At 48.0% G+C, this 21,836-nt stretch overlaps 1 protein-coding gene across 4 annotated transcripts; it reads right to left on the bottom strand.

The window, feature by feature from the left end:
• Positions 1-14: 14 nt before the first annotated feature.
• Positions 15-16,761, bottom strand: NPR2 (natriuretic peptide receptor 2). 4 transcript variants are annotated; one of them, XM_019454517.2, is made up of 22 exons: positions 15,266-16,761; positions 14,234-14,439; positions 9,134-9,247; positions 8,697-8,832; positions 8,369-8,463; positions 8,010-8,142; positions 7,696-7,780; positions 7,099-7,228; positions 6,862-6,936; positions 6,587-6,664; positions 6,250-6,354; positions 6,081-6,152; positions 4,183-4,342; positions 3,873-4,028; positions 3,626-3,794; positions 3,315-3,461; positions 2,709-2,832; positions 2,450-2,518; positions 1,022-1,196; positions 852-950; positions 487-578; positions 15-355 (listed from the first exon to the last, which is right to left on the bottom strand). In XM_019454517.2, exons 1-22 carry the CDS (start codon positions 15,930-15,932, stop codon positions 290-292), a joined length of 3,153 nt encoding a protein of 1,050 aa, XP_019310062.1. In that variant the 5' UTR covers positions 15,933-16,761; the 3' UTR covers positions 15-289. The 4 variants fall into 4 exon arrangements, with proteins under 4 accessions (XP_019310062.1, XP_019310063.1, XP_019310064.1 ...); XM_019454518.2 differs by having other exon boundaries at positions 7,099-7,219; XM_019454519.2 differs by lacking the exon at positions 6,862-6,936.
• Positions 16,762-21,836: the final 5,075 nt, after the last annotated feature.

Raw genomic sequence — 21,836 nt, 5'->3', positions numbered from 1 at the left:
ACTCTGACACCATGACATTTTTTGTTGTTTTATATTTGGCCAAAATATTCTGGTTTAGATACAGATATTTACAGAAGGTAGGGAAGAAGGGAACCAGGCCAGAGGGAGGCAGGTATATGTACAAGGCTGAGCTGCAAAGGGCAACAACTTCCTTACAAAGTAGGGTTTTTGTGCACGTTGGTTTCCATCTTACATGACAGTGTCCATTTCCGGTGTGTAGAGAGATGGTGACTGCTGCCCACCCAGGTACCGGCAGCAGGAGATTGTCTCACTAAGGAAGAAGTAGGGTTTACAGGAGCCCAGCAGGGCCTTTCCGCTCTCCTAGGAGCCAGTAAGTTCGCATCTTTCCTTTTCCCTGGAAGTGGGGGAGTGAAGATAATTCAGATTCTTCTATGTTATTCTTTTTATCTCTGTCTTTTCCCCATGATCCCCATAATTGTTTTCATCCTCCCTTTCCATGACCCCTCCCCCATGGCCTGCCATCACCTTCATCTCCACATCCCCCCGAAGCTCTAGCTGGAAGCATCCTAGCTCATCCAGGGCATCCTTGGTGGTAGAGGAGACATGGATCTTCAGGGCTGGGGTGGGATGGGGTGCCGGGATGGTGGAAAAATGAATCAAAGAAAAGACAATAGAAGAGTTGGCAGTACTGGAGAGAGCTTTACCAAACCACCACCCCTCAGGAGGCTCTCAGTCTTCCCAGGGCACATGCGCTAGAACCAAAATATGCCCAAGAATGGGGCAGTCAGGAACTGTGGTCTCTCAGACTGAGAGATTTGGAAGAACTCTGAAAAGAAGAAAAGGGCACCACAAATTGAGGCTGAGGCTGGGGTTGAGGGCTACTGTTTTACCTTGACCATTAGACTCCATTCGGGAGGCAGTGTTCACCGTGTCTCCAAAGAGACAATAGCGGGGCATCTTCAGGCCAACAACCCCAGCACAGACGGGCCCTGTGAAAAGAAACAGGTTGGGAGAGCCTGGGAAAAGCAGATACAAGGGACGGAGTGAGAGTCAGCCTTACCCGTGTGGACCCCTATGCGTAGCCTCAGCTGGTCATGGGGTCGGTGGCGGATGCGGAAGGAAGAAACTGCATCCAGTAGTGCTAGAGCCATACGAGCAATTTCCGGGGCATGACGTTGACCATTTCGGCCTGGGAGACCAGACACCACCATGTAGGCATCTCCAATCGTTTCTACCTGATTGAGATGGGGTTTAAAAGGTCACCTCTATGTGTATCAGTGGGAATGGGTAAGAGCAGAAAGAGACAAGCTGGACACCACTATGAGTCATCCCAGCAGCCTGGGAGGCCAGAGCATCGACTGGAAAATGAGTGCTGTGGTGCTGAGAATCAGGGGTGGGGCGCGGGCAGAGTTTCCGGGCGTCTTTAAATCCTCCCACAACCATCCCTGTACCTGGTGAACACTCAGTAACCATTTGCTGAGGGAATGGATACCCTGTCTGCAACAAGATGTGAACAAATAGGCTCTGCTGTCAGGAGGTGGGAAGCAAGGAAACAGGCCTAACCTGAAGAGCACAGAGGCTGGTGAGGTCAGGCAGGCCCAGTGAAATAGGCCTCAGACAGCCTGAACTGTCCAAGGTAAGAAAGCAGACGCTTGGCTGTGTTAATTGTACTGAAGGTATCCAAAAGAATGTCCTGTTTTTAGGAACTAGACACTGAACTGTTTAGGGATAAAGGGGCACTATGCCTGCAACTTACTCTCAAATGGTTCAAAAAGTAATTAGGTCAATAGCTACATTTTTAAAAAATAAAGCAAATGGGGGTAAAGTGTGCATAATTGGTCAATCTGAGTAAAGGGTTTATTGTCACAGTAATAACAGACGTGGTAGAATAAGTCCAAATAAAGGGACAGGAACACATATGTATTGTTGGTGTAATGTTAGACATTTCCACAATAAATCTATTATTCCCATCTTCTAGGTAAAATACCTGAGGCTCAAGGAGCTTTACAGTTACTTGCCCAAGGCCACACAGTCACAAAGTCAACACCTAAATCCTGATGATTTTTACTGCCAGGCACAGTAAATAAGGCCCACGCCGTGCCAACTCAATGACTTCAACAAAATTTTTTACAAGGTTCCTCAGCCCCATAAGTCATTCTGTACCTACATCCCATATGATTCGTCCATGTCTGGAGAGAATGGAGGGAAGAGAAAAGACGATAGACAATATTTATACCCCTAGGCAAAAAGTGGCAGATAGGCTCTAGATCCTGTGATGGTTCCGATTAGGGCAGCTTGAGGATTCACAAGAAATTAGACTAGGATGTACAATTAGAGTGCCAGAGCCTCGTCTGTCTACAAAGGGTACCCAGTACTAGGGTGCTGGAGACCCAGGAGGGCAAACTGCCAATGGAGCAGGTAGGTATGTAGGGTTTGGGGAGACTGGGTTTTAAAGGGGTCTCGGTAGGAGGGTAGCCCTGGCTCTCACCTTGTAGACGTCAAAGTTGTCAATTATGGCATCAAAGCAGGTATACAGGTCATTAAGAAGTGTCACCACCTAACAGGGATGGGAAAGTAGAGCCCCTGAGACCTGTGCCTAACTTTCTAAGAATTCTTAACCCATAAGCTAGAACAAAATATGGGAACTCCAGAACAAAGGAATCTCCCCTATTATCAAGGATTCCTATGCCCCAGTGAAGTTCCCCAGATCCCTATCCCACCCCCTACTTCTCACCCTTGGCTCTCACCTGCATGGGGGTGCTCTCTGCTGACAAAGCTGTGAAGCCAACAATGTCACTGAAGTAGATGGTAACACTGTCAAAGGCCTCAGCCTGTACAGTCTCTCCCCGTTTTAACTGCTCTGCCACTGAACTAGGAAGCAAGGGTGCAGTATGAGCCAAACTGAGAGAAAGAGGATGAGAGGGGGAGAGAAAAGGGGTATATGGTTGAGCAGAAGAGGAGTTATGAAAGCTAAGCCTGGTAGAAGACGAGGAAGGTGGCTGGGAAGACATTACAGACTAGCTCAAGTAAAGCATTTAAGTGGTGGGGGTTGGAAGGGGACCCCAGGGATGGGCACTAAGTGTCTCAAGTTGGGATTGTTCTACATACACTTGCCGGTGCAAAGGCATGGTAGAGCAGTGTCCTAAGAAGAAGGGATAGCAGAGAGAAGGCAGCAAAGCTCATTTGAAGAGAAAATGAAAACACACTGTGTAAAGCCAGAAAGGCTCACTGTGTCAAGATATAACAAAGCAGCATTCTAAGAGTTGGGAAGTGAGTTCTCAGGAGCTTGATCAGGCAGAACTCAACAGAGTAGAATATCAAAGGAAGGTTGGGGAAGGGTGACAAATTCTCACTGGGGTAGAATTTGGTAGAGCAGAGCCTCAGCCTTGCGTTTCTCCTCCAGATAGGCCTGTGTGCGCTCCTCCACCAGCTTCTCCAGGTTATTGGCATACTGCTCCATGCGCAACAGCAGGTTGTCCAGTATGCTCGTGCCGCCCTCCCTGGGGGGAGGCCAGAATATGGTACCTGCTCCCAGATTCTCAAGACTCCCAGGACTTCCTACCCAACCCACCTTCTTGGCCCCACCAGCCCCACACGCCTCATCCACCAAGACTGATGAGGCTTCTATCCCTGGGGAGCCCTTGCCCCCTAAGTGCCCTCTCACTTGTTAAAGCGGCGAATGAACCCCTTAATTTGTCCAAAGTCTGGCCGCTCAGCTGGTTCTTGGGCCCAACATCGCTCCATCAGCAAAACCAACTCTTCATTCAGTTGGGTCCGGTCAATGCTCGGCCGGAAATATGGCCGTTGACCATTTCGGACCTTCTGGACAATCTCTGAGGGTGATAAAGGGTTTGGATGAAGAACAGGGTCCCCCAGGTAGAGCAGTCTGTGGGTAGTAGATTGACTCTCACCTTTGGGGCTGAGGTCCAGGCCCTCCAAGTAGAAAGGACCACTGCGAAGTGCTATCTCCTGTAAGATGATCCCAAAGCTATAGACATCAGCCTTCTGCATGCCTGTGGTTGGCAACGGGTTCCCACCAAGCAGTTCTGGGGCAGTCCACAGCTTCTCTAAAAAGAAGGAACAGGCTGGCCAGGTCCTCAAAAAGAGCCCATAATACTCCCCATGTTCCTGTCATTCCATCTCCCTCTCCCACCCTCCCTAGGTGGAAATGATCAAGGCCAGAGGAGCTATATAAAAGTGAGTTGTGGGGGAAGGCCTCACTGGCATAGAGGGCGTGGCTGTCATCAGGTTCAGCAGTTGATCGGAAGCTGGCCAGGCCATAGTCTGTGATTTTGAGCACAAAACGACTATCCACCACACAGTTGGAGGACTTGAGACTCCCGTGGGATGCAATAATGCTGTTATGGAGAAAGGCCATGCCCTGCAGGATACAGATCAAGTCATGGGTTTGGATCATATATGGCTTAGGATACCCCCTCTCTATGAGATGGGCATTAGCTAGCTGTCTGAAGATCTTGGGACCATAAAAACCATAAGCTACTTTTGGAAGGCATCCTTTGCAGTTTCTACCCAAAGAAGCAGGCTGAATAGGACAGTTATCCCTTCCTGGTACCATAAACGGTATATTGGCACCTAGGCACCAGGGACAAGAAATGTTTAAGGGGAAGGACAAGGGGAGCTATCAGTTATTTACCCTAGAAAGAGCAGTCAGTCTTCTGAGTAGTGAACAGAACTAGGAGGGTGAACTCTAAGACTGATGTGACTGACACCCATGATGGCCTCAAATGTACGGCCACCACTAGGAAAACCTAGGAAGGCTAGAGACTCAGCTATCCAGAGTACCTAGATGTACCAAGACTAACCAGTTGTCAACTTTAACATATAACCATGTGTAGGCAGGCAAGTCAGGATGGAGGAAGAAAGTAAGGGCCAGAGAGAAAGTGGAGAAAATAGTAAATTAGTAAAACCCTGGAAAATGGACAAAAGTAGGAGACAGCTGCCAAGCCAACACAGAAACCAGACACTTCTGGCCCCATGGGGCCAGACAGGAGAAAACCTTTGCGTATGAGGGACCATTAGGCAGGTCCTAAGAAGGCAGAGTGATGCTTCCCAAAATGAAACCCTAGGAGCCCACCCACGTCAGTTCAGGTGGAACAGAAAAAGGATGCAGTGTTCTATATGCTAACCAAAACAACTGTGTCTAAATATTTAGCTCTGGACATAAACAATTCATAATTCCAGTCTCTGTGAACTCCTCCTTTTTATTCCTTTCGATCAACAAAACCTTTGGGAGTCACCAAATTTGTGAATACAGAAAGGATTAATCAGGCTTCTGGCTTTGTTCTAAATCACTTTTCCATCAAATTATTGTTCTCTCAAAAGTCATATTTTTCTTATATTTAATGTCACAGCCAACACATCAACTTTACCTAATATTTTATCTCATTTAATGGCAAACTTTCACACACACACACACACAAATTCTAAATAACCTCATGAGAATTAAACAGAAAAGCCAAAGCCAGCTTCAGGTGCAGTACAAGTGACCCACTGGGCTGACTCACTGGCTGCAGCACTTGCTCTAAACACCTGTCCAACTCATGCAAGATTCAAATTCATACCTCTCTATACCCACGGGTCTCTGGGTCACTTGAAAATAGCGAAAACCTAATATATGGGAAGATACTACAGGTTTAGTATAATTTTCCTTGGTTTCTCTTAGTTTTACTAGTAAACATTCTTTATAAGATTTCAGTTTTTCTGAACAAAAGAGCAGATATGCCAAATATTGGTCAGAGAATACATGATTCTATGTTTGATGACCTCATTCATTTTTTTCCTGCCAAGAAATCTTAATATAAGCTCGTGGAGGTTTAAAAACAAACAAACAAAAAAAGATGATGGCAAGAGATTAGAGATATTTAGGGCAGGAACACGAAACTTCTTTACAAGTACAGGACTCATTGTGGCCAATACATCTCCCCCAATTAAAAACTCCAGACCTTTTATTTACCCATTATTGCCCAACCAGAGATATAAGGGGAACTGGAGAAAATGGGACTTTTAGAGGACTAGGAAGGAGAAGCTGAAAGCAAAGATCAAGAAACAAAGGCATTTGAAAGCAGATGAACTCTTAAGGAAGAGTGGGGAAGACTCACCTTAACAAGGTCATTAATGAGCGAATAACGAAACATCCAGTCCAAGTTGATGCTGTCATTTTCCAGAATATCCTGGTAGTGACATGGAACAGATTATGTGACTATCCTAGTAGCACTAGCTATCACAGGCCTTTCTCCCCTGCCCCTAGAATCTCCACCTTTCCCTTACCTGTAAACTCCCACGAGGACAATACTCGGTGACAATGCAAATGTTGGGAGGGTCAATGCAGGCACCAATGAAGCGAGTGAGATGGTTGAACTGAACATCTCTCATCTAACAACAATAACAACAAAAGGTGAGGGGGCGGGGGAGAGAATTCAAAGAGATACAGAAATCTACCACTGCATGAGAGAGCCTTTCTCTTAATTGTACCTGCAACTTAAAATCACTTATAAATAAACCCCTTGACCTGCTAGCCAATTTTACTATTCCCCTCTCTTCTTCCCCCTTTCCTCTTCTCCATCCCTTTTTACCCTGAACCCTGAACCCACACACCATTACATACATGTTTGAGTTCAAACAGAACCTGCCGGGTCAGCTCAATGCGCTTCTTATTCACGTGTTTGATGGCAACAACATTTCCCTGATGGCAGGAGTGAAAGAGGAAAAGGGAAATTAGTTCCTGGGTGCTGGGAAATACTGGAGAACTGTGGACATCCAGGAGCTCAGCTGGACACAGGAAGGAAGGTTATGAGGGGCAGAGATTTGTGGGAAGAGGTGATAGATGGGGATGAGACAGGATGAAATGGTGGGGACCAGAACAAGCGGATGACTGTTCACCTTGAAGTGACCGGTGTTGGCAAAGATCTGGTATTTCCCATGGGCTGTCATGAGCGAGCCGTAACTGGATCCCCGCTGGGGCCAAGGGCAACATGGAGGCGGAAGGATGAAAGGAACATTAGATGATGGTGGCAGTGCAGGGGCTATCATTACAGGCCAATGTGCTGGGAAAGGTCCAGGGTACGAAAGGACAGGAACTCAGAGGGAAGCAGAGGGACAGCTGAGACAAGGGCTCACCAGCGACAGTGTGAGGCGACTGCCTGCACCTTTATGATATCGTTCTGAATTGCCAAATTGCAGTTCTTCCCAGCGAATGCGCCACAACATGCTAGCCAGCTCCTTCTCCAGCATCAGCTTTCTGTAAGGACTGCACATCTCAGTTGACTGGCAAGCCCAATCCTACCACCCCGTAAGCCAACAGTGGGGTTTCAGCGGCTTCCCCGAAGCTCCCGATGCTACAACTTTTATACCTGAGGCGAGACTCGCTGCAGGACTGAGACAGAAGGATGCATTCTCTACATAGGGGATACATGCCCTATGCTCACTTGAAAACACAGAGGCTGAAGGTAAAAGTTCTTTCTTAAAATGGTAGCATTCACGGAAAATTCACCTTTGCCCCTATAAAACCCCACTCAAAATCCCTAGTTAGGACACCCAGTCTAGAACCAAAAGTGGGAGAACAACACCTAGGCTAAAAGACAGCTTAACAAGAAAGGCTAAAGAGGAAGATGTTAGGCCTAAGAGGTAGCTATCAAACGAAAGATACCCACTAACCCCCAGAAAGCCTGGGCAGTGGGAGGGAGGGAGCAGGTCGGTGGGAAGGCCAGAACTCACCGGAAAATGAGGAAGCTGGAGACACCAAACATGATGAAGGTGATTCCTGTGCCCAGTGCCACAATCGCCAGAGTTGAAAGCGGAGCTGAAGGAGAGAGGGGACCCTGAGAAAGACTATGTGGAGCTGTGGACGGGGCGGGGGTGGTGCTCAGGGTGTGAGAAGCAGACAGATTTCTGGAGGGAAAGAAGTGAGGAAGGGGTATACAGTATACAAGTCAAGGAAAACAGAGCTAAGGGTGGGGAGTTAGGGAGGGGAGGTGAAAGAATGGGAGGGAGGGGAGGAAGAATTACTCCCAACCCCTGCACACACCCACTTTTATCACAGGATGGGTCGTCCAAGTCAAAGGCACAGGGGGGATTGTCCAAGGGGGGGGCCCCCTTCACCCAGGGGATAGGCCGTCCTGTCCACCAAATCTGCTTCTCGGCTCCTGAGTAGTGAGCTGCAGGCTGTGAGGAAGGAGAAAACTGGGCCCACAGGCCTGCTCCCACCAGCCTCTCTCCCAGACCCCAGCTATTTGGCTGCTTTTCTCCCCCAACTTCCCACCTACCCAGCATGCAGCTCCAGCAGAGAAAGTAAGTCCCTGCCTCTACTACCTTTGGTTCTGCCCCACTGAACCTCTGAAAGCTGGATATTCAGGGCCCACATTCTCCTCCCTGCTTCTTCCCCCATCACCTGGAAGTCCCCAGAATCCAGATCTCCCATGGCCCACAGGACAAAATCAGTCTCTCGGTCATTGTTCTTGTCCATAACAACCAGTCCAGTTACACCTAAGATAGAAAAGAGTAGCCCTTACTTTGAGATCTACTCTATGCCCCTCTCCTATGCCCTGATTCCTCTAATTCCTTAGAGTCCCTCCCTGCCCCTGTTCTTAATACACGCCCACCTTCTCTGACCTCCCCACTAACTTCCTCCTGCCCCTCGTATCTTGTATTTTCTTCTGCCTACTCCACTCCCAGGCCTGAGAGCAGCCCTCTGGTCTCCTCCTGGCCTCCTTCATTACCGTGGTATCTTCGGCCCTGCATCTTCTCCACTATTCGAAGTCCATCTTCCCGGGTGCCTCCTTCCTGTATTGTCTCGTTCAGGACTTCAGCATATAGCAGGATCCCATCATAGAAGCAGCCAGCAATGAGGTTCATCTAGGGGTGGTAACTTCAGCAGTGCTCTCCAAATGAACTGCCAGGCCCCTCCCCAGCCCCCTTTCCCATCTCTGGGGTCTCCCTCTACCTCTTCTCTCTTCTGGTTTGCTTCCTTCCTTCCTCTCATTCCTAAAGTGCCAGCCCTACCTCACTTGACAAAAGGGCAGAAAGAAAAATCCTGTATAAAAGCAGACAGTTCCCATGTATGGCTGGCTCCACGGCCAAGGCTTAATGCTGAGTTAGGGAGAAGAGCCTTTCCTCAAAGCCTGGCCTGACTCTCAGGAAAGAGAGATCTACTTACCAGGGAGGGGGCTAGCTCCACACCAAAATCTTCCCGGGCTCTTATCAGCAGACGATTCTGGAATTCCTGATACTCAGGATTTGGGGGTTCTCGGTATGTGATCACCAATACTGTCTGTACCAACAGCACATGGGGGAGAATGAAAAGGATTCAAGATAGGCATTGGGGAAGAGAGGAAGCAGGATAGGGAAACTTGGTGAAATACACATGATATGAAATATACACGGGTGAGTCTGAAGGCTGAGAGGATACTAAACTCTGTGTTGTGTGTGCCCCTGTGTGTGTGATATATGTATGGAATATGTTCAATACATCTGGGAAGAGGTGAGTGGCACTCCTCCATGAAAGGTGCATGGTTCTGGGAAGGTGGAGACTAGGAAATAGATGAAATCAACTCCATCCCCAAGCCTCTCCACCAGCCAAGCCTCCCTGCCAGGCTGCCACAGCACTCACAGCTGCTCGCTCTGTCCCTTCCTATTCACTATCAAGGACAACACTGATAAAACAGCTCCTCTCTGAGGTCTTAATCACTGTTAATGTTATCAGTTAAATGTTTATATTTTCAAAAAAGAAGTGTTTATATTTTCATTTGGGCCACTTAGAACGGTGCCTCCATCTAGTAAATAAAAGAGATTTCAGGTTCTATGACAACTGGGGGAAATACTTGGAGACAATGATTCCATCTGTGAAAAGTTGTGGACCCATTCATTTAACGTGTGGAACACCTACCATCAGCAACACTGTCCTGCATAGTGGCATGGTCCTATATGTCACTAAGTAATAGACATGTGTCACAGAGAAAACATGTAGTCATATGCCCACACACATTTCACAGATGAGCAAACGACATACGTGATCTCAGCCACACCCACATCTCACTGGCCTTAAGTCAGCACATCTCTGTCTCTCACTGGGGTGCCCATGTGACTCCCACCGACCTTACACATTCTCCCTTCCTTAGCTGATGGACACACTGGCCTCTGCCTACACCTCAGGCCTACCCAATCACTGAGACTAGCCTTTGTCTCAGATAGGAAATTGGCATCGCAACCTCAGGGAAAGACTTCAGATCAATGTATTTTATGAAGTGTGACTTTGTGAACATAACATCTACGGACTTCTACCAGTTCTGTTAATTCCTGTCATTGAAAGTACATGTGGACATAGAGATACTAGATAAATCACATATGATTTATTATATATAAATTCATTCTAGGTAGGAAATAATAAATTCAGTTTCTAATATGTATTCATTACATTAGACTAGACTTTGCTTCATAATGTAATTATTCTTACTGGGGCATTTGGATCCTTGATCACATACTTGTAATACTCTCCCACCCTCGGGCAAAATTTAAAAGAAGGGGGCTGAGGTGGAGTTGGGAGGGTTTGTTCAGTAACACCTGTTTCAAGAATAAAAGAAAAATAGAAGGGTAGGATATTGTTGACAAACGATGTAAAAAAAAATCAGGGAAAGAGCCCCAAAAGATCATGCTTAACACAAATTATATTTCAATACAAAGGCTGATAACAGGTTTTTAACACTTTTTAAACACATCATAATTCTCTAGGTTTATGTTTGCTAGACTAGCAGTTCTCAAACTTTTTGATCTCATGACCTCTTTATACCACTAAAAATTACTGAGGACCACAAAGAGCTTTTGATTGTTTGGATTACATCTATCAATATTTATGTTTTAGAAATTAAAACTGACAAACTTTTAAAACACAAGAATATTCAACTACCCCTTCTACAGCTGCCAGAGTGATAACAGCAGCACGTGTCATGTAGCCTCTGGAAAACTCCACTGTGCAATCGTGGAGGAATAAGAGTGAGGACGCAAATAAACATCTTAGTATTATTTCTTAAATAGTTTTGACCTATGGTCCTTCTAAGAGGATTTCAGTGACCCCCAGGGTTCCAAGACCACATTTTGAAAACTGCTATGCTAGACTGTTTTGCTGTGGTTACTAGCTACTAAAAAAAAGAGCAAGAAAGAAGAAGAATGTCCAAAGAATTTCTATGCTTGCTCAGGGGCTAGAGAGAAGCAGGTGAAGGGAGGTAGATAATGGTGTCCCTTTTTTCAGCGGACTCCAGGTGAGAAAAAAAAAAACAAGCAAAGGCTGCCAAAAACAGGTTTAGCTGTGAGTGAAGCCAGATGTACACCTAGGCACTGGCGGTGTGCCTTGAGGCCTACGTTTGAGGCCCCCTCGGCCACATCAGGAGGCGCTGTCAGCAGTGGCTTAAACAGACAAAAAATTGTCTCCAGAAGAGATTCTGCCTTACGCGGCCCTCGGTCTAGCCCTGACTTCCATTCTAGCTGCTGGTGTCTCCTCTAATGCAATCTCATGCTGGTCACCTAGGTTGCGACTTCTGCCTAGGTTTGACCCTGTAGTCCTCAAAGGCACAGCCTGGGACCATAGAGCCTGGTCATTTGCTTATTTAGCTCCATTGTGTCTACGTATTCTCTGTCCTGGCTGATCATCTTGGTTTATAGTACCTGGCGGCTCTACTCCTCTGCAGACGAATTCTTAGTCGTGTCCCCGCTTCTCCCCAACACACCCGGTAATTCACTTCAACAAGTATGTGCTAGGCATATGGAATACAAAGATGAGCATGATCCTTGCCCGCCAGTAGCTATAGCTCAATGGGCGAGAAAAATCATATCAATATACTCAATTTCTGAGCCTCTCCCCCAGTAGACCAGTTATCTCTGGTTAAGGGCTCTCTGCTCTTTCATCCTTGACTGGAGCTGACTGCCCACTTCCCTTACCCCTTGCCCTGCTTCAGCACTGGAACAACATGAGTAGTTTTTCTAGAAAACACTTCATTACTCCCTTACCCTCATCCCACCCCAAAGCCTTGATTTCCCCCTCAGCATATTCTTGACTGCCTATTTCCCCTTCTTTTGTGTCATAGCAAAATCCCTCTTTGTTTTTCTGAATAATGCCTGCAGTAAGTGGGAGAACTGAGAATTAATTTATCTGTTAGCTGACTAGATCTCATTTCCCCCCAAGCTAACTGCTGGGGCCCGTTGACTGGTAGGAATTCTCAGACAAGAAAGAGATATTCCTTCCACAAAAAAGAATACAGCCCATAAAGCTATGGAGTCCTCCCATCCAGGAGAGCCACAGAGATCTACCTTGACCACACTAGCTAGAGTACAATTCCCTTGCCATTCCCTTTTCATGAGAAGCGCTTTTTTTTCCCCCTGGTTTTATTTTTTACGGGGTTTTTAGTAACACTCACCGCAAGTTGTCCTATGTTTGTATTTATTTGCTCATTTAATGTCTGTCTCTCCTACTAAATGTAAGCTCCAGGCAGGAGCTACATCTGTTATGTTCTCCACTGCATACCAGTACCTAGCACAGTGATTGGGACATAATAGGTGCTCAACAGACACTAATAGAATGAGCCAATATTCAAATGACTCAAACATTGACTGATAATGTGGTTAAGCTCTATAGGAGATGGAGTTAAGCACAAGAATAGGAAATTCAGTTCAACCTGGGGATTCAAGGATTGTTTCCTCAAAGGAAAAATAACTGATCTGAGCCTTAAAGAATACACACACATTATCCAGACAAAGGTGAGAAGGTTGTTTTAGGCAAAAGTGACACCATAAACAAAACCTGTCCTGCCACTGCCCAGGTTCAAGTGTGACAGTCACAGACTCATACCAGACATGTCATTCACAGATACCACTAAATATACAATTACAGTCACACAAAATTTTACTCATTAGAGAAGATGACCACCCAAGTCCAGCCCTTGTAAAGATCTACTGAATTTTAGACTCAGAGAATCCCAGGGTTGAAAAGACTTTAAAGTTACCCTATATGCCACTTAAAATCCTTTTTTCAGAAAAAGGAGAGATAGTGAAAAAATTGGTGGAAGAGTCAGGGAACAATTCATGGGTGTGATTTGCAGGGGCAGAGATTTGGCATGAGGGAAGAAAGAACATTCCAGAAAAATAGAGCAAAGAGCACAACGGCAAGGGGGCAGGGAGGCCCAGGGGTTGGGGAACTGAGAGAGGTCTGGTTGGCTGGAGTACTGGGCATGAGGGGCACTAGGAGGCAAGACTGAAAACCTGGGCTGAACACAGACTGTAGAAGGTCTGAAATGTCATGATAAGGAGTCAGGACTTTATTCTGTAGGAATTTAGTCATTGAAAGTTTTGAGCAGAGGAGTGAAATGAACAGTCATGTCAATTTCCCCTGCAAGTTGTTTCCTAAATTCATTTCTTTCCATTCCTACTACTGCCACTGTCCTTGAAGCCTATATCACCTCACTCCATTTGACCCGAATACAGGTGATCTCACTGCCTCTAACCTCCTCCTCTTCTTATCCAACCTGAATTCTGTCTTTATATTTCTCTTCACAAAAAAATATCAAGGACCCCACATCCAAGTCCAAGCGCCTTAATTTTAGCTTCAGAGCTCTCCTTAATCTGATTATATCTTTGCAACATTATTTCCTACATCTGCTTCAAGCCAACCCTTCTTTCTTGTCAGGTCAGTATCTTCTTGGTTTCCCAAACATGTCCATTTCTATCTTTTATCTCTTTGCTCAGACTGCCTAGATCCTCTCTCCTGCTGAGACTAGGACTGTGGCATCTATCTTTCAAGTCACAAAAGATTCTCATCTTTATAAAAAAGCTTTCCTAAACCCAGCTCACATTGACTCTCCCTCATCTGAACCCCAAGTTCTTAGTGTCTGTTCCAGGACACATAATCATATTCTTTCTCGTATTTGTATCTAAGTGTACTTCAATCATACCTCGCCTATTCAGAAAGGATGGAAGTCCTCCCAGGGCCCAGGACCAGGTCTTTTCCTGAACTTTTCTCCCTCACAGTAAAGTCTACTAGTGGGACTTAAGAGAATGTTCCAGGATCTTGGGAGGTAGCCTTAGTAATGAGAAAAGAGTCACAAAAGTGGGGAAGTAAGGAAGAATGATAGAAGACTCAAAAAGCCTCTGTTAATTTCACTCTTGTAGCTCATAATTCCTGTCCTGTTTCTGGGGTTTCTGTGGGTCTTATGACAGAGAATCTCCAAAGAAGTTTCCTTTCCCCCTCCTCCACGTTTGGCGCAAATGATACCTGAAAGGCCTCTCTGAGGGCCTGGGCCTGTTCCCGGGTGCGATTGTCCTGCCAGGGCCGGCCTGTGGAGCGTGTGGGGCCTGCACGAAGACTCTCCCCAAAGACGTCCAGGTAAAAGAAGACATAATCCCCATTGGTCAGGTTCTCCCTCTGGGCCTGGAGCAGGATCTCATGCAGCATCTCCAGAGGGCCACAGATATACACAACTGGGAACAAGTATAAAACAGAGGAGCATTCTGAGAAAGTCCCCAGTCCCCAGGCAGCCCCCTCTCTGAACCATCTGCATTTCCATCTTCAGCAAGGAAGAAAGTACCCTAACCTATCAACCACCCAACATATGCTCCCCATCCCTCCCCCTTGGAGTCTATGTCATAAGTGCCTTGGGGCTTTATGGACCATCTGGCAGAGGTCAGAGTCTGACTCCAGACCCCAGAGGAAGGGAGCTATCAGCCTTTAAGCCTCTCCTCTTCCCAGAGCTCTGACTGCTGCGCCCCACCCAGCCCTCCTCACTGCCCCATTCAGCCCTGCCTCTCCCTAGGCTCAAAGGCACTGACTGCTCAGAATTACTGTCAGTGGCAGTTAGTTACTCTGTCTTTCCCCAACAAATGCGCTGAATCCAAAAGCCCATTTATGGAGTCCTTACTATTTTTCTGCCCTGTCTTGGTGCCCCGTCTGAGAAGTCTCTGCTCACAGATGACACTCATTCTGGAGTGGCCATCAACCACATCCAGTACTCTAGGGCACTCGTATTGCTCCCGAAAGTCAGTTTCCCCCCAATCCCACCTTCTTCTCTGACACAGGCTCCACCTCTCATGCTACCTTATTCCTTGTTTACATCTGCCTATGCTGTCCACAAGCTCCCTTAATACAATGGCTTAGCCTTCTCACAGGTGCTCTCTCCACATGTGCTTCTTGACCCCAACCACCACATACATCTCAGTGCCCACCTCCATCCACAGTTTCCCAGTGCTGAGCTGCAGGGATACAGCGACCCTCCTCCCCTGACCCTAAGATAGCCTGGGCCACACTCACTGCGCCCGTTGGCCCGGATGAAGTGGGTGGCCTGCTCAGGGCCCCCTGGCTCACGGGCATACACCTGGTGCTGCACACTGAGGTTGCTGCCCTGCAGGGCCTCAAAGACGCCCTCGATGGTGAAGTAGTGAGGCCGGTCATCTGTGCGAGCATCCAGATACAGCAAGGCAGCACGGGCAGTCCAATTGAAGTGCCCGTGTAATGTCACTACAAACTCACCCAGCTTGGGAGCAGAGGGGCCAGTGCGCACCAGAGTACGATAATGCTCATTCTTAGCTGCAAAACCAGAGGCCACAGCACCCGCAGTCAGCAGGGGAAGGCGCCAATGTGAGGCAAAGCGGGCCACAGAGGCAGCGGGGTACACGCAACCGGGACCCAACAGAAGATCGGGGTCGTGGTACAGCTTGAGGTCCACAGCGCGCAGCGGTGCCAGGTACTCAGAGCAGGCGCCATCTAGTTCCGAGCTGACAAACCTCAGGTCCACAGGCAGTGCCCGGCCCAGCGCCTCCACAGCTAGTGCCACAGCAGGACCCACCCGTGGCCAGGCCCAGGCATAGCTCAGGTTGTGTTCTGGCAGCACCACCGCCAGAGTCAGGTTCCGCGCCCCCGGAGGACGCACCCCACCTGCCAGGGCTGCCACCAACAGCAGGAGTGATGGCAGTGCCATAGGGAGAAAGCAGCGGCCCCACCACCCCCAGAACCTGGTGCCACTCTGGCCTACGGAGGAGGCACAAGCACCACCCAGCCTGGAACCTGGGGAAGATGGCCAGGGAGAGAAGTGAGGAGAAGCTAGGCAGGCTGCGACACAGAAAGTGGTGGGGACGGGTGAAGAGAGATGGGAAGAAGCCCCGGGGGTTGGGTAAGGAGTGGGTCCACCGGTCTGGGGCAAGGACTGAGGGCTGAGTAGGGTGGCAGGAGAAGGTAGGGACCAAGGGGGCCTGTGACTGGGATGGGGACAGTGAGAGGCGAAGGAGCCTGATGAATCTTGAGCTTTAGCTGGGAAGGAAAAGGGGATCCGAGACTGGGATGGGGTGGGGGCGGGGGGGAGGCTGGTACAAAGGAAAGGCCTGAGGGGACCTCACAGCTGAAGGGGCTAGGAGGGCTGAGAGCTGCGAAAAGGAGGACCAAGGGGGTAAGGTGGGAGGGGGCCCGCGCCGCGGAAGGACCGGGACCATGGGCGGGCGGGGAGCGAAGCGAGGCCTGGGCTGGAGCAGAGGGAAAGGCAGGGGTAAATCTCCCAGTGAAGGCTTCTCCTGAAGCTCCTGCTTGGACTAACGGGCCCAGGGCGCTGGTCCCATCCGGAGCTGCGGCGGCCCCGCCCGTGTCCCAGCTCCTCTCTGCTCCGCTCCTCCTGGGCCCGGGCGGCCGGCGCTGCCGGGCGCTTCCTCCCGCCCCCCGCCTGGGCCCCCGGGCGCGCCGCTTGTCCAGGTCAGGTCGCCGCGGCCCGGCCGGTCTCCGCTCGCTGCGCCGGCGGCGGCGGCCGAGTGTGACTCCCCGGGCAGGCCGCCCGCCCCCGCCCCCGCCCCGCGCCTTCCCCGCCCCCTCCCCCGCGGCCCCTCCTCCTCCCCCTCAGGCCCCACCCTCTGGCGCCTGCTGTCTCCCCCCACCCCCTACCCTGGCGCCCAGGGACATCCCAGGTCTCAAACCCACCCAGTGACAACTCGGGGGCTCCGCGCCAGGGGCTCTCAGGCCGGTGAGGTTCCTGGTCGTCCTCTCACTTTACGGGCCCAGCCCTGTCTCCCCCAAGCCCCTGACCCACCCCGCCACTGTCTCTCCATTTTGCACATTGCCAGGAGCCCAGAACTTCTCCTCTCCCCGCTTGGTATCCCGCTGTTCTTAGGGTCCACTCTCTTAACTCCCCTGAGTCCCTCCAACACTCCAGTCTCCGGGAAGCAGTCAGGAATCCCCAAATATTTGGTATCCTCACTAGTCCTCCACCTAGTAAACCATAGCACCCTTCCCATTGCCAGGAACCTCTCACTCCTTCACCAGGAAGAGGTGCCTGCCACCTGGAAGACTGGCCCCTCCAGGACCAAGGGGCTCCAATGCCTGGTTTTTCCTGAGTACTTACAAAGTCCATGGGTCTCCTTCTTCCTTAGAACTCAGCCCCCCACCCTCCCTCTTCCTTCCCCATGCTCCCTTCTGTGCCCTCCCATGTCTTCAGAGGCCCACCATAGCCCACTGGGCCTCTACCACACCATCTGCTCCAGGGACCCAGCCCAGGAACAGCCTCTTCTCTTCTGTCTCCCTGCACAGCCCAGGATTGCACCTGATAACAGCTCATGGACTGACTGAGCAGAACATTCCCCCAGCAATGCAAGCCCATTGTATCCCCCTTGGGTTCCACCCTGCTCCTAAGCCTCCAGCCTAGAAGGCTATCCCCAGATACTCTGTATCTGGCGTGCCAATCTGATCCTGAGAATAGTTTAAGAGGGATGATACCATGGTTGCTGGGAGGGGACTGCTATGGGACCCTGGGGAGTTTCTCTCAAACTATCATAAAGGAGATACATATAAACCCATTCTCCTTCAGAGAGCCACAGTTTCTCTCCCCCTTCAAGCCTCTTCTCCAGAAATCACCGTGCCTAGAAGCTGAGCGCTCCTAGAGTAGAGGGAGGGGTGTAGGTGTGCAGGGAGAGAGGAGGGGCCTACTTTCTCTGCGATGAAGGCGACACCTAGTGGTTTCGGGGGGAAATGAAGGACAATGCCATTTTATTCTTAGGTATGATATTTCTTTATTGAACACTGGCTGACTTGCACAGCTGTAAGGGTGAATACAAGAAAAGGTGAATAATACAGCCCTTACCTTTGAGGAGCATGTAGCTGGAATCCATGTCAAAGGCAAGACCCCGACAACATCTTTTGTCCCAAGTCCAGTAGAAATAGCAGCCTTAGGACTTCTTCAACACAGAGGGATGGTAATTTCAATTCCAGCTCCCAACGGCTAGTAAAAAGGGATTTTGTCCTATCTGAGCAAGAAAGCAAAGGATAAAAAAGTCAAAAGGGGATAACCTGAAAAGACATGGTTCTAACTTCAGACCATGTCAACCAAATAATATGTTGTAAGCAACTACACACAGCTTAATAAGGGAAACAAATCCAAAATGACACAATATCTGCCAGAATCTGTGAATTTCAGGGACATGAGGAATCTTACAAATATATTGTTCAATTCCCTCATTTAAAGATAACTGGAAACTGGCGTCCAAGGCCAGCTCAGTCAGTAGAGCATAGGACTCTTGATCTAGGTGTTCTGAGTTCAAGCCCCATGTTGGCTATACAGCCTACTAAAAAATAATAATAATAACAACAACAGAAAACTAAGTCCCAGAGAGGGAGACCACTCCCCCCCCCCCAACCCTAAATGGCTTTTTAATAGTAGAGACTGGAATCCAAGTAAGGCACTGTACAGATATTCTCAAAGATGGGGCTCTGTACAAATACCCTGCTAACTCATGAACTTACCACATGAAGCTGTGCTTATAGGGTAATGGCCACCAAAGACCCAGACAGTTCTCTCTGGAACACCTACAGACCCCAGTAATGACCAACACCACTGTTGCCCAGACTCCCAGACAAGTTCAAGTACATGATATGACATTATTCTGAATATTAATGACAACTGTAAGTTATGTTAGGGGTTAAACTTTCAATCATCTTGCCCTTTCCTTCCTCCTTCCAACTGGCCACTAATACTAGAAAGTGGGAAAGGGCAGGAAAATAAAAGTTAATTACTTAATGTAGTTTCGTATTAACATCCAGTAAAAGGTTTTTGTTTGTTTTTTCTTTTTGAGGGTAGGCTGAAAGTACTATGTAAATGAGAACTTTGGTTATCTATATATTCCCATTATCCAAGCAATCACTGCTCTCATTGATGTGGACAATAAGATTTGGGCTGTATTTGGTGACCCCACTGTAATTCATACAAAACCTGAGAAATCTAAAGACCCTCCTGGCCTGAGCAGCATGCAGTAGGGTCCATCTTTCTCTCTGTAGGGTTGGTATGGCCTCCTACTACTTCACAGACACCACTTATCATTTCTTCTAGGATAGGGCCAGCCCAAACACCTCATTTCTGACCCAGAACTAAACTGTTGAGCATCAAATCAGCTAGCTGCTATAAGCCGCTGTGGTTCCCAAGCTGCCCTGTTCCTTAGTGGAAAGAAGTCCTACCTCCAATCACACTCAGGCCAAAGGAGGCTCAAGACCCTTGCTGGGTTCTGGGACCACCCATGGGATCCAGGCTCATGCTAATCCACTCCATGGCAGGGCCTGATGCTCCAAACTGACTTCTAGTTCAGCACTGACCAGTTTTACAATTTACCTGGTTTCACAGCTAACTCTGAACCCTCAGGTTTGCCCCCCACCAGACCATGCCTCCAGACCTACAGGATTCCAGCGAAACAAAAAGCAAAACAAAAAAACAAAAAAACCCACACACCTTCCAGTCTTCTCTCTGCTTGACTGATCTGACCTGCAAAAAAAAGAACTTTAACTATATGTGATTCTCTCTTGCACACAAGACAGACAGGTCCAAAGGAACCTGCCAACAGAGGGCAGGGAACAGCCACGGAAAGCAAGATAAAATAAGGCAGAAAAGATACATTTCATATGCAGCATTTCAGTAAAGGGAAAGGAGGAAGCAGTGTAAAAAGAGAAACACAATGAAACATATTGAAGCAAAGAAAGAGTTTATAAAAATTCTGCATTATTTCTTTTAGCCCCAGTGGGAGAGACAGAATCCTGAAAACAGGTCAAACTCCAGTTCACCTTCTCATAATATTCAATATCCTCAAAGAGGAGCTATTATTGTTTAAAAGGTCAAAGGTTTATACTTTGAGTTCACACATCATTTTCTTCTATAAGTTAAAAAGGTTTTAAATTTAAAATATTTTCAGATCAGATCCCTGCTTCTAACTTACCTGTCTATGTATGTATTTGGAAAGTTGAACTGGACCATACCCTGAGGGCCAGAAATACTGGTTTTGTGAAAAGACAGTCCATGGGTAATTCTATGGATTCCTAAAAAGAAGTTGAAGAATCGTCAGGAGAAGCAACTGTGTATGATTCAAGTTCCAGGTGAACCTTTTTTTTTTACTAGTCTGCTCCATCAAAGCCTAGACCAGCACATGTATGCATGACCAGTGGTGTCCATTGTTCTTCCTCACTTAGCCTATTTCCCAGGTACATTTACTGCTTCTCTATGTTCCTAATACCACCCTTCACCATTATTACCAACCCCGGTAATTACTTACCACCCCTTGGGAGTATCTGATAGCCTAAAGTCTCAGATAGAATATTCTCTTTTATATTTCCTTCTCCACTCCATTTAAAATTCTACTTTTTTGGGGGGCGCCTGGGTGGCTCAGTTGGTTAAGCATCAGACTTTGGCTCAGGTCATGATCTCACCGGTTTGTGAGTTCGAGCCCCATGTCCAGCTCTGTGCTGACAGTTCAGAGCCTGGAGCCTGCTTTGGGTTCTGTGTGTCATTCTCTCTCTGCCCCTCCCCCACTTGTGCTGTGTCTCTCTTTGTCTCTCAAAAATAAATAAACATAAAAAAAAATTTTTTTTAAGTCTACGTTTTTTTCACAGAATCTTTCACTGAGAAAAAGAGGCCTATTTTCCCTCACCCACAAATATGTCACATAAAAAGAAGCAAAGGAAAGATGATCACAACAGCTTCTAGAGAATGGAAATGTATTCATCACTTCTTAAATCTTTTGCTCTATTTAGAATTTCCCAGAGAAGCCACAGACTGGGAAGAGGAGGAGAAATGTGAAGCAAGATCTGACCAAACTGTACTCTTTTCTGTGCATGGCTGCAATATGTCATGAAAAAACAAAGAAGTAGCTAGCTGTGGCAATGTAGGCAGACTAAAAGCAGGAAGACCATTCTGAGGCTCCTGGAGAAATTGGAGCATGAAATGCTAAGTGCCTTATCTAGGATGATGGAATAGTAATGGAGAGAGAGAAACACATATGAGAAAATATGAAGGAAGAAACAGCAGGACTTGGTGGCAGCCTAGGTCTACAGGATGAAGAGGAAGGAGTCAAAGGTTACCCTAAGGCAGGGGTCACACAGGCAAAGGCCAGGTGCAAAATGTCAATGTGAGAAGCAGCTGAATGGGGAGGAAGGCCCATGAAACCCCAGCTCCAACTAAAGTGGATGCCCCCACCCTGGGTTGGAGCCCAGAGCTGCCGGCTGTTACAGTTTTCCCTCTGGACTGTTTGAACAGCCTCTGTGACAAGTCTCTGGGCCTCCCATCTCACCTCCCTCCAAGCCATCCTCCACAATGTGTTCGGATGCCAAAGTGGCCTTTTGAAACAAAAACCTAATTATGTCACTTCCCTGCTTAAAATCCTTAAATGGTTCCCCATGGAAAATGTGTTTTTCAAACTGTTATTTTTAGCAGCAAAACCCTTCTTCAAATAAAAATGCAAATGTAAAACGGAAGCGAAGCCCAGCTGCCCAGATGAAGTAGTAGTGGCAGGCCCAGAAACAAGTGCCCCCTGCCCTCAGTGCCTTCTCAGACGGGGCTGCCTCTGAACCTCTACCCTTCAGACAGGGGGAG

This window comes from Panthera pardus, unplaced genomic scaffold (assembly GCF_024362965.1).
Source record: "Panthera pardus isolate Hobbes unplaced genomic scaffold, ASM2436296v1 HiC_scaffold_20, whole genome shotgun sequence".
Taxonomy (NCBI): domain Eukaryota; kingdom Metazoa; phylum Chordata; class Mammalia; order Carnivora; family Felidae; genus Panthera; species Panthera pardus.
This window is presented reverse-complemented; position numbering and strand designations above follow the sequence as displayed.

Bases quoted from the DNA above. Each gene is read 5' to 3' on its own strand.
- NPR2 (XM_019454517.2), bottom strand. From the start codon at position 15,932: ATGGCACTGCCATCACTCCTGCTGTTGGTGGCAGCCCTGGCAGGTGGG. The intron at 2,519-2,708 runs GTGAGAGCCAAG...CATCCCTGTTAG, and splicing joins CAGAGAGCACCCCCATGCAG to GTGGTGACACTTCTTAATGA. The intron at 356-486 runs GTGATGGCAGGC...CCCCACTTCCAG, and splicing joins GGGGGGATGTGGAGATGAAG to GGAAAAGGAAAGATGCGAAC.